This window comes from Phocoena phocoena, chromosome 11 (assembly GCF_963924675.1).
Source record: "Phocoena phocoena chromosome 11, mPhoPho1.1, whole genome shotgun sequence".
NCBI lineage: Eukaryota > Metazoa > Chordata > Mammalia > Artiodactyla > Phocoenidae > Phocoena > Phocoena phocoena.
The window spans coordinates 20,286,088-20,301,917 of NC_089229.1; the positions used below are offsets into that span (position 1 = coordinate 20,286,088).

Genomic DNA, 15,830 nt, shown 5'->3' on the forward strand with positions numbered 1-15,830 from the left:
ACTCCCTTCCTTTGATTTCTGAAAACAAATGCCAAGGAGTCTCTTTCAGACTACAGAAGCAAAATTCAAAGGAAGTTTACAAATAAGGTATTTAAAATCTTTGGAGGTCTAAATCTCTGATCAGAACAAGAAGTATATATTTTAAGTCTATCCCAACTTTGATTCAATACATATCTAAAACAAAAGTGGTATTAAGTAAATGTCAAAATAATTGGTTGCCTTCACAGCTACCGCATTCAGCAGAAACAATCTCGTGTTGACATGTATTACCTGGAAGGACCTCAGCCCAAACACCACAAAGTAGTACCATCTTACAACTCAGATAAACATACCTTTTTTTCCCTACTAAAGCAAATTATTAAATGAACCCACTTAAGAGTAATTGAGTAATGAATGGCTTATTAGAAGTATGAACCTAAAGGATAGTTGTTGTTTTTTTTCAAACTTACTTTTCCTTCTCTGTTAACAGGGGTAGATTTTCGCTGACCAAACCGTAACTAAGCAACAGAATGGATTCTGCCGTCATTTCCTGGTTTACAAGTAATCCTGCTATGATTCGACGTAAGGTTTCATGAACTTTCCGGGCCAGTTTTAAACTCGTGGTATTTTGCAAGATCTAAAGGCAGACATAAATGCACACTGAGGTAACACAGAACTGCAGTTTGATTTGTTATAATAGTAGTTTTCTTTTATATATTTACTTTTTAAAATGTGCTTTTTGCTAATTAAAAAAGAAACACATTCTTAATAAAATTTCAAACATAGATATAACATATGAAGTCAAATATACCCATGACCTCAGCCCCAGAGATAACCACCGTCAGCTGTGTATGCCGCTGGATTTCTTGTGCCTCCTTGGCACTCTCTTTGTTGATGAGGTCTGGGCGCAGGGCTGGAGATAGGATGTGACACTTGGAAGATGTCAGCCTTCCAAGTGCATTAAATGGGGTGGTTTATAGGCAAGCATGTACACATAACACAACATCAACAAAATGCAGTCATTACTCACAGGAAACCATGCTAAGGAAGTGGTGTGACGGCCAGGCCTCAGGGTTGTACATTAGTTATTGGGCCAAATCAGAGGAACTTAATGGGACCCCAGCACCATCAACCCCAGTACAACCCTCAGCATGTCATAGCTATTCCCCTGCACAGGACATGGATTAGTAACTTTGATTACCTTGGAGGGACTTGATAATTTACATGGAAAATAAGTGTGCTTTGTCAACTCCTTTTCATCCTCAAAACATATCTAACATTCTTAGATCAGGCTCAGATAAGCTAAATGCATTCTAGGAACAATTAGGGAGTTAATCTAGCATCAAACATGTGGAATTAGCACAGAGAACACTATGAAGGTAGGTAAATGACAGTCCCTGCCCAACAGGAAAGGCAGAATGAAAATGGTGGAAAGAGTGTGAGATTTGGATCAGAAAGATCTGGAATTAAATCCTGACTTTTCTCCTTAGCCATGTTCCTTTCTATCTTTCTAAGCCTGAATTTTCTCATCTGTAAGACGGAGGTACTGTCAATCTCAGGGGACAGTTGTGCAGATTAGAAGAGATAATGAAGCACAGTGCTAAGAACATGGGTATCTGTTCAATAAATGCCAATTCTCTTCCTCCTGGCAATCTGGGAGCAGCAGTCTGACTCCAAAGGCTATGTTCTTAGCTGCTGACGGGACCAAGCTCAATAATTCACCTGTGGTTCAGTTCCTGTCGCCTTTCCTTTTGCATCTCATGGTTTATATCAGGGACTCTGATTCTTGGATCAGAATCCAAGAATCAGAATCAGCGGAACCAGAATCCACTGAGCTGCCAGCCACGTGGTACTGGTGCCCTTAGCACCAAAGCAGATCATGATGCTCAAGGCTCTTTTCAAGAACTCATAGTACCGTAAGGTGGGGATCCCCTTCATTACATTCAAGTCCTTACCTCTTTTAGTGGAAGGATAAGTTTTGTAACTTGATCTTTTCCTACAAACTTGCCCAAGATTTCATAAGACTCATAACTCTTGCTTCTTCGTGCCTCCATGACCTTGGAGAGGATCTGCTTTACTTCCTTTTCTTCAGCAATGGCACCAAACAACTCATGGTTAAAAATCTTTAAAAGAAAAAAAGCCAATGGCAATTATGTGCACTCAGCAACTTATGCCAACATAAGCAGTCTTTGAAAATGCGTGCTATGTCCAAGTCAAGGATAAAAATTAGACAATAGGAATTTCTATTAGATTTCACTTTTTTCAATGTAGTTTAGGGACCAATTACTAAAAAACAAATACAGAAACACTTCAAGGTTTACACCAATGGAAAACAAAAGAAAAATACCAGGTAGATTTACATACATAATTGTATAATATATAAACAGGCACTTCTTTGATATTATCAAAGAGTAGCTTAATTCCTCTTTAAGAAATTCTCATATTTGTAACTTAATTATCAAAAGTAATGCATTTAATTAAAAATGTAGTGTCTACATTTTTAATGAATAAACAAACGATGGTGTGCCAAATTTAATGTCTTTCTAATCCTACCCCCGAAATTATCATATTATCTGATTTTAAATTGTTATTAATTTTTCACTATTCTAAATAAAGCTCTAATGAATATACTTTTGTACAAACTCCAGACCACACCTCTGATTTTACCAGCTCGAGACCTGCTAGCAACAGCAGAGTGCCCATCTCACATCACTTAAGTCTCAACTTTTTAAACCTCTGCTAGCCTAAGAGATGAGATAGTAGATAGTACATTACTTTCATATTTATAGGCTATTATTTCTGATTTTGTGAACTGATTTGTGTTCTTTGACCTATTAAAAAAAATTAGAATTTCTTTCTCTAAATCTTACCTCAATCATTATATCCAAACAAGAGTCCAAATTCCCAACTTGCAGCTTGTTGGTGAGGCCTTGCAGCAACATGTAAACAGTGAAAGTTAGCACATGGACCTAAAACGAAATGTATAATAAGAATATGGATGGCTAAGAACACCACAGCAGAAAAAACAAGATTTAGAAGTACGGCAGGTGTGCACTCAGATTATATATCTGTAATTATTGCAGGGAGAAGCTTTGACAAATGACACATACTTATATCACTGCCTAAAGTCCTTTAACCAGATGGTCCCTTTGTAGAAAAGATGCTCAGAAACATATCACCATGCTTAGGTTCTATCATTGTGACTAAATCAGGCCAATGATTTGTAAAGAAGAGCACAAGTCTTGAACTTTTAAAAACCAACCTGTGAATTATGGAGCCTGCCAACGTTGAATGCAGTCAAACCTGGTACAAAAGGTGTTATGAAGGAAACAAGTTTTTGCCCTTCACAGTGATCACAGCTAACATTCCTCAGAGCTTACTGTGGGCTAGGCACTGTATTAATACCCCACATGTACTGAATCATTTAATCCTCACCCACTCTATCTATGGCATAGGTGCTACATTATCAGCATTTTCAGATGAAGAAGCTGAGGCACAAAAAGGTCAATCAAACTTGCCCAAGGTTACATGAATAGGAAACGGTGGAGTCAGGATTTGAAACGAGATGATGCCAGAGTATACAGAGTCCACAAAAGGGTGTATTCTGTATACTGCTTCCGGTGCTGTAAATTATCAAGGTAAACATCAGATAATGATCATACACTAAGAAAATACACCTGGCTGTCAATATACAGATTGGATTTTAAAGGCATAATTTCACATGTACCTACTTATGATCTTTAAATACTTTTACATATATAAAATATTTGCTGAGGACTTTATATAATTTTTAAAAATCCTTTGGGGGGGTGAAGAATGAAACTCGGAGAGTACAATTTTGGTTCTGTCTACATGATTAATACTAATACCCAAACTGCTGTTCTCTCATCCTTATTTTACTTACTTTAACGAATAATGAGACAGACTGGAAGAACAGGTGGTTAAAGAAAAATGGGCTACTTGTTTAAACACCTCAGGCGCTCAATTAAATGTGCGAATGAATCCTCAGAGACAGCTGTGCTGTATTCATCCTGGTATGCTCAGTGCCCAGGAGCACCTCACACAAATAGCCAAGAATTACAGGCTGGTTGAAAGAACAAACACGGACACTGACAGGGGCTCCGGTTCCAGGTGAGATGGAGAAAGCACACTCTATCCTGTCTCTCCCACTGAGTGCAGCTATAAGCCCCAGACAGGATGCACAGAGCTGCAACTGGGGAAGAACACCAGAGTGCAAGTACCACCAAACTCTCAGTGTGTTTACCCCTGTTTTCTATACAGTTATAGACGTGGGGACTGCAGCAGCCACAACTCTGCTGGGAGACCTTCCTTTCCCATTGGGACTGCAGTTCTGAGAGGATGGGCCAACTAGCTGCTTTTCTCCTTCTCTGTCTTGCCACCACTTAGCCTCTGTGTGGGTACAGCTGTGGGAAGTACATGGCAAAGTGGGAGAAATAAAGCCCCAGCTTTCCAGCTGGAGGTGTGAAATAAGTGGAAAAATAATGTGTTAGCAAAGAATCAGAAGATATAAGGGACTAAATGGAAACTTTACAACTGAAAAAAACCAAACAGACCAATAACTGAAATAAGAAAATTTACTAGATGGGTCCAATAGTAGGATGGAGATTAAAGAGGAAGGGGTCAGTGAACTTGAAGATGAATCAATAGAAATTATGCTATCCAAACAGAAAGGAAGGAGACTGAAAAAGAAAATTAAAATGGAGCCTCAGGGATGGATGGGACCCCCCAAAAAAGTCAAACAGGAGTCCCAGGAGAGGAGAAAGAGTGCAGTGCAGAAAAAGTATTTGAGGAAATAATGGCTGAAAACTCCCCAATGTGCTTGAGAAGCTCAATAAACCTCAAACAGGGTAAACCCAAAGAAATCCACATTCATAATCTAACTGCTGAAAAATAAAGACAAAGTCTTTAAAGCTGCCAGAGAAAAATAATGCATTACTTAGAGGGGAAGAATAATTGAATTATTCATCAGAAAGGCCGGAGGAAGTCGCGTGACAATTTTACAGTGCTGAAAGAAAAGAAATAACTGTCAATGCAAAAGTATATATCCAGTGACAACATCCTTCAGGAATGAAGGTGAAACAAAGACATTCACAGGCGAAGGAAAACGAAGAGCATCCGTTGCCACCATACTTGCTCTATGAGCTTGCCTAGACCAAAGGGAAATGACACCAGGAAGAAATCTGGAAATTCAGAAATGAAGGAACAGCAGTAGAAATGATAAATATCTGGGCATATCTGAGGATTAAAAGCAAAAACTCTAACGCCGCTTGGTAAGTTTTCAACATACAAGTTTTCAGCAAAGTAATACATAAACAACTTTTAAACAAAGGAAGGGTGAAGGGATCTATAGGGTAATAAGGTTTTTACATTCCACTTGAAGTGGTAAAATACTGATTCTAAATAGATTATTAAAAATTAAGTATGGATATGGTAACCTGGAGCAACCACTAAAACACTACACAAAGAGAGAGAGTGACAATGAATACTGATATTTTTAGTGTGTTACTTATAACCTATAGAATGGGAACCTACCTATGAACAAATTAGGACTTGGAAGGTCAAGCTAACTACCAGAAGTCTTGGCGGGGTACTTGAGAAAAACAAGTTGCAGTGTTCCTCAAACTTTAGATCGCTCAGGGATCTTATTAAGATGCAGATCCTGTAGGTCAGGTGCTGCTGACGCCACCTGTCCGGGGCCCACATTTGGAGTAGCAAGACTGCCAGGTAACTACTCAAAGAGCTTTGTATTCCACCTGGTGTTCTTATTAATTTTATGACATGTCATACATTTCAACTCTTAAACAAATGTCTATGTTCTTTATTGTTCACATGTGTGGCTATACGTTCAATATACATTCAGTAAGAATTTTATTAAGAACTCAGAGAATACAAAACTTGACATCAAGTGATTTGAGAGAAAAACACAGGTTATGAAATGCAGGTCTATTAGGATCTTTTAAGAAATTAAATATAAGGGTTTCTTAAAAAACAGATTTTTAAAAATACTGATTAAAAATTTTTAAATATGCTTGCTTGTTCTCTCAGTAGATCAACTTTACAAAAGATAGACCCAAAGTATCATGACTTAGTGTTTACAGTGCAACTATAAACCCAATTTGAACCCCAACCCAATTTGAATATAAAGTACATGATGCAATTTACCTGATAGCCACGCACAAGGGTAGTCTGTAATTCTTTTAAAATATATTGTAGGTAATGCACACCCAGATCCTCTATTATTTTTGCGAGAGTGCTGCGAGCAATGTCTCTGATTTCCTGTGCTCTGTTCTTGAGGAGGGCACACACTTTCAGCAAAATACTAGAAGATGAGAAATTAATTGACTAATTAAATTAACAGAACCAAATAAAAATATAAATATCCTTTAGTTTCTGAATCACTCATAACCCAAACTATGCCAATTAGGATTCTAAATTACAGCAAATTGTGACAGTACTTCTCTTCCTGACAAAAGAGAAGATAGAACCAATTTTTGAGTTTCACTGAACTTTTCTGATGTGTCACACAACATACCTTGGCAGATTAGCTTCCATAACTTCCTGTGGAAGGGACTGCATTAGTTTAACCATGGCAAAAGCTAAAGGAACTCGAACTACTTCCTCATCATTCACAACCTTTGATTTTATGAGTTTGTGTTCTTCTTCTCTTTTAGTCTGTAAGAAAAATTTAGGTTAAACTAAAACAAAAGTAAATGGGTTAGGGACCTACCAACACGACAACCTTGCAGTTGAAAGATAAGCTCTTTTGATATATCTTATATCCATTTCTAAATTTAATGTCTTAAAAAACAAACTCAGTTATGCAATTTGATAACCCTCCAAAAATTATAAAAATAATATGAATAAGAATATTCTTTCCAAAGGAGCAATCAACCAATCAATCAATAAATAAAACCAAGTATTCACTGATGTGGGGTTAAGACTGTTGTGTAATATTTAAAAAGTCACATAAAATTTGTGTTAATTGGGACTTTCTGGTGTTTAAGTGACATCGTTGGTACATAAAAAAATATGGTGCCTCAAATAAACTTTATTTACAAATATACAAAATGATGAAGTCGGTATTTTACATCAGGGGTTGGAAAACTTTCTGTAAAGGGTCAGATAGTAAGTAATTTTGACTTTATGGCCACTATTGAAGCTACTCAATTTTGCTATTGTAAGGCAAAAGCAGAATTAGACAATATGTAAATGAATGGGGTGTAACTGTGTTCCAAAAAAACTTTAGTTACAAAAACAGGCTGCAAGCTAGATTCAGCCCATGGGCCACAGTTTGCCAGCTCAAGTTTTACACTGAGAAGGAAAGGCTCTGGCTTCATGAGAATGCACTCCTAAAATGTTACCCCTATTAAACAAGAAAAAGATGTACTTTTGTTTTCTTCGTTTTTTTCTTTTTTTAATTTTTTGGTCATGCTGCGTGGCATGTGGGAATCTTAGTTCCCCGACCAGGGATCGAACCCATGCCCCCTGCACTGGAAGCATGGAGTCTTAACCACTGGACTGCCAGGGAAGTACTGAAAAATGTATTTTTGAATAGCAGAGAAGTGGCCAAGAAGTAGAAAAGGGAAACATACTCTAATTTTTAATAACCTTTTTTGGAAATGGGAGTCATCTTAATATCTACTTTGGAGATAGAAAAGCATATATCTACCAGTATCAAAATCATAATGAAGAAGAAACATTACTACCTTAGCTGTACGAGATGAACCTGAAGATGATGAGATAAGAGAAGGGAGGTGAACTGTGAAATGTAGAGATAAAAGAAAATCCAAAAGCTGATGTCAATCCACATAGTTAAGAGCCTCAGTCTGACAGGGCCCCACGGACACCCCACAGGGTCACACAGACCTGCTGGGCCCCAAACAGAATGATTACCGTAGATGCCAGACATTTATGGAGCCTGGGTAGGATGTCCCCAGTTATGGTTCCTTGGATATTTTTAATTGTTTTCTCCAATTCTTCCTTATTCCAAGGAAGGAAAGAGATGGACTTCGTGATACACTCGGATTCTTTAGCTGCTGTCTCTTCACAATCATCTGGGTCAGGGTTTTCTAGCTCTTCATTCTTGTCTGACAAAGTCTTACATCCATCTTCCTTCTCATCATCATCCATATGCTCTAATTCCAGGGCTTCATGCTCTGGCAACTCAATCTCTTCTATGGTATCTATGTTTAGTAAACAACAAAAATCACCTTAAATTAAATAAGGAAACAACACAGTTGTGTTAAGTAGTCTTTTCTACTAACATCTAATAAAAAATATCACTGACTGTAAGGGCAAGATAAGGGCTGAGGAAACAGCAGTAAATGAGAGTGTTACTGTCCTTCATTTTCTTACAGTTAGCCTAATGAGGAATAGAGACAAGTAAACTGATAATTATAAAAAAAAAGTGTGGAATAGTAAGCAAGTACAGGGTACTTTGGGATCACATGGAGAGGCTGGGGGGAGGAGGGCTCTTAACCACAGGAAGCTTCCAAAGTACTGTGGTTGGAGGTTTCCAAAAGCAAAAACCTACATTCATGAACATGAAAATCCTAATGGCAGCCAACAAGTCTCATGCAGAAACGTACCTTATTATAGGATTCAATTTATTAAAGAAACCTGGGCAGTATTGTAGAGAAAAGTCCAGACTTGGCTCTGCTAACAAGCCATGTGACTACAGTCAATTACCTTAACCCTCATGGGCTTTGGATTCTTCACCAGTAAACTGTAGATGGCACCTACTTGTAAGGCTATTGTTAGGATTAAATGTGACAAAGCCTATACTGTGCCTAAAATATATTTCTGACACTTCATTGACTTTCAAAAAAATGATAACTATTAGTCTTCATTTTTTTTAATGGCTGTGTAGCTTTGGGAAAGTTACTTTACCCTTGAATCTCAATTTCTCGTATCAAAAATATGCAGTAACTAACACCTAAGGCTCTTGTAAGGTTCTTATGAGGACAAATGAGATAATGTCTATAAAAGCACATTTCACAGTAGACGCTCACTAACTGTTTCAAACTCCATTCATACCTAAAAAGAAAACAGTGAAGTGAATTAATATTTTAATTTGTTAATGTTTCTGTTTATGCAAAATTTCAAAATGCAGATTCAATTGACTGAAGATAAACTAAGGGGCTTTAGTACATTAATTATTTAAAACACAAATGGTTTCTACAAATTCAAAACAGTTTTTCTCTTCATCAGTGTGGCTCTTGAGTGATTTGATAATGAATCAAAGAATTAGAAAATTTTGAGTAGGAACACTGCAGTAATGCAAACTAAGGGCCAAGATATTTCAATGTCTTTAGCCAAAACAATTAGAATAAATACCTTGGCCTACTTAAGTGTTTATTCTTTTCCTTATTTTCCTGTGATGGCTAAATCCTTTAGAGTCTGGTGTTCAATATAAGCAGTAGTAGTAGGTATCTTTACCTCATTCTGGTTTTAAAGCAAAGGCTTTTAATGTTTTACCATTGAGTATGATGTTTCATTAGGCATTTTTTTTTTTTTTTTTTTAATTTTTGGCCACGCCACACAGCATGCAAGATCTTAGTTCCTTGACCAGGGATGGAACTGGCGCCCCCTGCAGTGGAAGCGTGGAGTCTTAACCACTGGACCACCAGGGAAGTCCTATCATTTATTTGGTTGGTTATCTATCTATCTATCTAGGGCTGCATCAGGTCTTAGTTGTGGCATGCGGGATCTTTAGTTGTGGCGTGCAGGCTTCTCTCTAGTTGTGGTGTGTGGGTTTTTTTCTCTCTCTAGTTGTGGCGTGGGCTCCAGAGCACGTGGGCTCTGCAGTTTGTGGCACACGGGCTCTCTTGATGAGGCACACAAGCTCAGTAGGTGTGGCACGTGGGCTTAGATGCCCTGTGGCATGTGAGATCCTAGTTCCCCAACCAGGGATCAAACCTGTGCAACCTGCATTGGAAGGTGGATTCTTTACCACTGGACCACCAGGGAAGTCCCCCATCATTAGGTTTTTAAAACACATCTTTTAACAGGTTAAGGAAATTTCTATCTATTCCTTGTTTGATAATTGCTTTTATTATGAACGGATATTGAATTTAATCAAATGTTCCCCCTGTGTCTATATAGATGATCACATTTTTTTGTTTGCTAATGTGTTAAGTAAGTTCCATTAACCAATCACCAACTTCATGAGTTAGTGGGGGCTTCCTCTTTTTCAGTCACCTGAAATAGCTGATGTAAGGTTGAAATGATCTATTCCTTGAGTGTTTGTAAAACTTGCCTATAAAACAGTCTAGACCTGGCATTTTCATCAGAAGAAAATTTTTAACTACAGATTCCATTTCTTTAATCATTAGAGATCTATTCAGATTTCCTATTTCTTCTAAAGTCAGTTTTTGTATTTTATTTTTCTAAGAATTTGAACATTTCACCCAAGTATTCAAATTTATAAGTGCAAAGATCACAATGTTATTTTACCTTTTTCATTTAACTGTGATCTTTTAAAATTCCTAATATTTATTATGCCTTCTATTGTCATTGGTCAATCTTGTCAGAGGTTTGCCAATTTATGATCTTTTCAAAGACTGATTTTTATTTTTGATGATCCTTTCTGTTGTATCTACTTTATATTTCATTAACTGTGCTCTAATTTTTAATTCTTAGACTTTCTTTGCATTCACTGCTTAACGTTCTTTCTACACATTAAGGTGATATAATTGAATTTCTGTGTAAATAATCTACAGGTCAGATTTTTTCACCCATACAATTTAGTCTGGACTTCTCTACTGTTAAATAAGTTTTTTACAAAAATACTCAAACCATTCATTTTAACCTCCTCCTGACTCATTCACTGGTCACTGGTCACTGCTACAAGAGCAGGAAAAGGGAGTAAACTGAATTTTGCTATCTTTAATTCATGATCATAAAGTATCCAAGGATAGGAAGGACATCTAGTTTAAGAAAGTTTAAAAAACTTACTCTCTTCCCTCTGAAGTTTTCTCATTTGTTCTTCCAGAGTTTTGTGGTCAAAGTGGAATGCTTCTAACACTATCACTAGCAAACTGTTAAAAAAATTTTCACAGAAATGTTCATTTGATTAATAATATCACTTGACTATTAAAAAGAGAGGAAAGTTAAAGACTTATGAACATTAAAATTATTTTTACCAGTCTTAGGTATTTTTTCAGTTTAACAAGTCTTAGTATCACCTCATTGATACAAGGTAAAAGTAAACTGAGATTGTACAAAGCTTGTTTCAGAAAATAATCCAAAATTTACATTTTAACAACAAAACAAAAATAAGCAGTTTGCCCATACCTGACACCCAACTTTTGATTGATCTGTCCCGCCTGTAAGACATGAATGAAATGTTTCAAGTAATATATATATGCCGACCAAGAGAGATGTTTGCAAATAGCTCCAATAACCTCTGTGGCAGCAATGGTTATATTTTCATGCTGTAAAACAAATCAAGAGCATCAGTAAGTATTTGCAAATAAACTACACAGCTAACTTGGTGCATTAAAAAGCTTAGACAGTAGGTGATCAGCAATTATAGAAAGGAAAGAACGCCCAAACTATACTCCATTGTTTTCCCCGAGCTCTAGGAAAAGATGCTGTCAATGAAAGGAATGACATCTTCCTCCCATTAAAGGATATTAACACATTTTGTTTTCTATTCCACTCAGACCTCCCTGATTGGTTCAAGCCTACAGACTGAATGAAGTAAATTCAATGTGTAAAAGTTGACAAATGTCAGAATCAACTACAGATTGCACCGCTGAGCATTCGTAAGTACGATGCAACGGAGATAGCTCTTTCAGACCACAATGGAGAACAGGAGCTGGATTTACCCTCACACCTTAAACCAGAAAAGCAGACAAAAATATATGAAACAGTTTTCAGACTTTGCACATCTAATAGTGCAGGACAGTGACTCCTGAGAGAAAGGAAACAAATGAAATGAGCTGTATAGTTACCCCAATTCATTGTGTGGGGATAACTGTCAGGTCATAGCACATGAGAAGAAATCCAAAAAGGGCCCCATGTCTCCCTGAGTTAAGGGGGCAGAATTGAGGCTGTGGAGCTAGAGTCCTCAGGGCAGAGAACCAGACAGAAGAGAGCTCCACAGAGAAAAGCTGCCCAGAGAAAGAGCTCCTTAAGCCTCAGCTGAGAACTGATCAGTACACACGAGGAAGGAGGAGACAGGGAAAGAACCACCAAAAAGGAAAAGATGAAACACTCATCTAAGACCACACAGGGATGAGAACAGATCATGTTCCTATCAGCCAGAGTAAAAAACCTCATGATACATGAAGCAGTAGGTATTCAGGTACTCAGAAAGTTAGTGCCTCAGTGGTAGGTTCAAATAAGCACCAGACTAAAGGCTGCTTGTGCCTGACAGAGCTTAAAAGCCAGCCTCAAAAGGACCAGACAGGACTTCCCTTCTTACAGTGGGTAAGAATCTGCCTGCCAATGCAGGGGACATGGGTTCGAGTCCTGGTCTGGGAAGATCCCACATGCCGTGGAGCAACTAAGCCTGTGCACCACAACTACTGAGCCTGTGCTCTAGAGCCGGTGAGCCACAACTACTGAGCCCACATGCCACAACTACTGAGGCCCGCTTGCCTAGAGCCCATACTCCGCAACAAGAGAAGCCACCGTAATCATAAGCCAGTGCACCGCAACGAAGAGTAGCCCCTGCTCACCACAACTAGAGAAAGACCACGTGCAGCAATGAAGACCCAACACAGCCAAAAATAAATAAATAAATAAATAATTTAAAAAAGAAAAAGGACCAGACTACTCACAAGTAGCCCAACTGCATCTGAAAAAAATTCTCAGGAACACTTAAATACAAAAACATCCAGCACCCAGCAAAGTCACATTCACAATGTCTGGCATCTGAAAGAGAGCTACAAGGCATACAAAGAAGCAGAAAATAACTCTAATGAGAAGAAAAATCAACCCATCGAAATGGACACAGAAATGACACAGATGATACAGACTTAATAGTAGACATAGATATTAAAACAACTGACATAATTATTGATATATTCCATTCGATCAAGAAGGGAAAGGAAAGCATGGGCATATTAAGGAGAGACATGTAAGAAAAAGGCCCAAATTGAACTTTTAGAGATGGAAAAAACAATTCTGAGGAAAGATACACTGGATGGGATTAACAGTAGATTAGACAGAGCAGAAGAAAAGATTAGTGAAGTTGAAGACATGGTAATAGAAAAATGAAACAAAATGAAACGCAGAAGGGAAAAAAGAAAGACTATTTAAAAAAAAAACAAGAGTGTTAGTGAGTTATGGGACAACTTGGAATGGAATACAATGGAATCTCCAAAGTCAAGAACGGGAATCAAAAATATCTTTGAAGAAGTAATGGTCCAAAATTTCAAAGTTTGACAAACACTATAAATCTATAGATCCAAGAAGCTCAACAAACCCCAAGCACAAGCACATCATAATTTAATGGCTTAAAATCAGTGATAAAGAGAAAATTTTAAAGCTAGCCAGGAAAAAAAAAAGATATATTCCACTCAGAGGAACAAAGAATGACTTCCTTTAGAGACAATATAAACCAGAAATCAGTAGAGTATATCTTTAAAGTACTGGGAAAAACCTCAAAACCTGAGAAATTAGAATTCTATACCTAGAAACATTGTCTTTCAAAAACAAAGATGAGAAAGGACAAACAAAAGCTGAAGGAATCCATTACCAGTAGACCTGCACTACAAAAAATTTAAAGAAAGTCTTCCTGTCAAAAGTAAAATGATACAGGATGAGTATTTGCATCTACACAAAGGAATGAAGAGCACTGGAAATTACTGATATAATATGGAAGCAAATACAAAAGATCTTTTCTTTAGTTTTAAGGATCTCTTTAAAAGATAATTGATGGTTTGAAGCCAAAACAACAACAGTGTATTGTGTGGTTTAAAACTAACATACAGGTAAAACTTACAAAAAAAAATAGTACAAAGATAACTAATAAGCCAACAGATAAAATAAAATCATTAAAGGATATCCAATTAATCCAATAGAAGAAGAAAAGGAGGAAAGAGGAAAAAAACAGAACAAATGCAAAATAAATAACAAGACCATAGATTTAAACCCAACCATATTAATAATCATATTAAATGCAAATGGTCTAAAACCAATTAAAAGGCAGAAAGTGTCAGATTGGATTAAAAAAAGCAAGATTCAGCTATATGCTACCTACAAGAAACCAACTTTAAAAGTAAAATAACAAATAGGCTAAAGATAAAAGACTGTAGAAAGGTATACCATAACAATACCAATTAAAGCTAAATATAATTTATTTTTTTCATCTACACCTCTTTCCTATTTTACTGCCATCTAACTCTGAGCTGCTTACGGGCTCTTCAAACTGGAATTTAGGGATGCATTCTTTTATCCACTTTAGAAATTCTTAAAAATTTTTTGAATATCCTGAAATAATAGAGGAAACCTATCCTTGAACAAGATCATATAGTCAACAGTATAAATTCAAGTCACAAATCCTGATATTATCTCAGATAGACTTAAATATTTATCAAGTCTTTACCATGTGCCAGGCACTGTTCTTATGCACCATGAGGCATAAAAGTGAAGACATTCTGAGTTCAAATACCAGTTCTGACTCTATGTTTTTGAGAAAGTTCTATAACCTCACATATTCTCAGTTTACTCCCCTATAAAACAATGATAACAGTCCCTACCCCATAGGGTTGAGTTGTTGTGAGGATTAAATCAGATTACATATTAAAGTACTTAGTATTGTGTCTGTACCTGGTATAGAGCTAAAGAAAAGGCAGCTGTTGTTTTAGTTCATTTCTTATGAGCCATTTGGGAAAACAAAGAGAATTAAGGCCTATGATACAAAAATAATAGTATGCCATCTTAGTAATGTGATCATTTCTAAGTGAGGAAACATTTTGTGGTTGGCCTTTGTGAGCTAAAAATAGCCACCATATTTAGAGCAAGTGCCAGGCACAATTTTAAGGGCTTTAGAACTATTCTAGGACTGTAATTATGGTGTCAACATCAGTATGGATGCCACCAACCCCATCTACGGTTTGGAAAAGTGTGTCATGGTACAAGGAGAAGCTTACCGGTTTCTAGATCTAATGCCCTACCTTGATCATTTTCTCATCAAAAATTGGAGCCATGGCATAAGGCATGATGTAATTCTGAAGAGATTTAGAAGACAGCACAATTTTGCCTTCCATTAGTTGTTTTGCCAATTTCTTCAAGGCTCTTGCTCTTCTGTGGATCTACGAGTCAGATAAAATATGAATTAGTCACTGAATAATCTCACCTACAACCAGCTCCATTTCAGTATCATGTTCCTCTTCCATGAAAAGACTAAAAGAGTGAAATATAGTCCATGTGTTACATGAGCAAACACTTGTGCCTTGATTTGCTTTCAGAGACATAATCCATAGTATTTCTTTACCAATGGATCCTAGAGCATTTAACCTTCTTAGGGAATGGCAGGGAAAGGTGACACTATTATTGTGGTTTCTGATACCACTGAGGAAATCAGACCCCAGGAAACAATCATCTCCTATGCAAATTTGATGATCACAAAGACCAAGGAATGAGAAGCTCAGAACTTTTTGGAAAATTAAAATATATCTTTTTCTTTTTTTTCCTTTTCCTTTTTTTTTTCTGGCCGTACTGTGCGGCTTGTGGAGTCTTAGATACCCGACCAGGGACTGAACTCCAGCCCTTGGCAGTGAAAGGGTGGAGTCCTAACCACCAGACAGCCGGGGAATTCCCTAAAATATATCTTTTTAAATGAGACAGAACGGTTTGAAACACTTGTTTATAGACAA

General features: G+C 37.1%; 1 protein-coding gene across 1 annotated transcript in view; it reads right to left on the minus strand.

Moving 5' to 3' along the window:
* UTP20 (UTP20 small subunit processome component) overlaps positions 1-15,830 on the minus strand; it is a 94,203-nt gene that overhangs the window by 15,040 nt on the left and 63,333 nt on the right. The window contains 9 exon segments of the mRNA XM_065888442.1: positions 450-616; positions 1,935-2,102; positions 2,850-2,948; positions 6,163-6,319; positions 6,533-6,672; positions 7,894-8,183; positions 10,957-11,039; positions 11,296-11,435; positions 15,129-15,266. Of these exon segments, the coding sequence (XP_065744514.1) occupies positions 450-616; positions 1,935-2,102; positions 2,850-2,948; positions 6,163-6,319; positions 6,533-6,672; positions 7,894-8,183; positions 10,957-11,039; positions 11,296-11,435; positions 15,129-15,266 (1,382 nt within the window).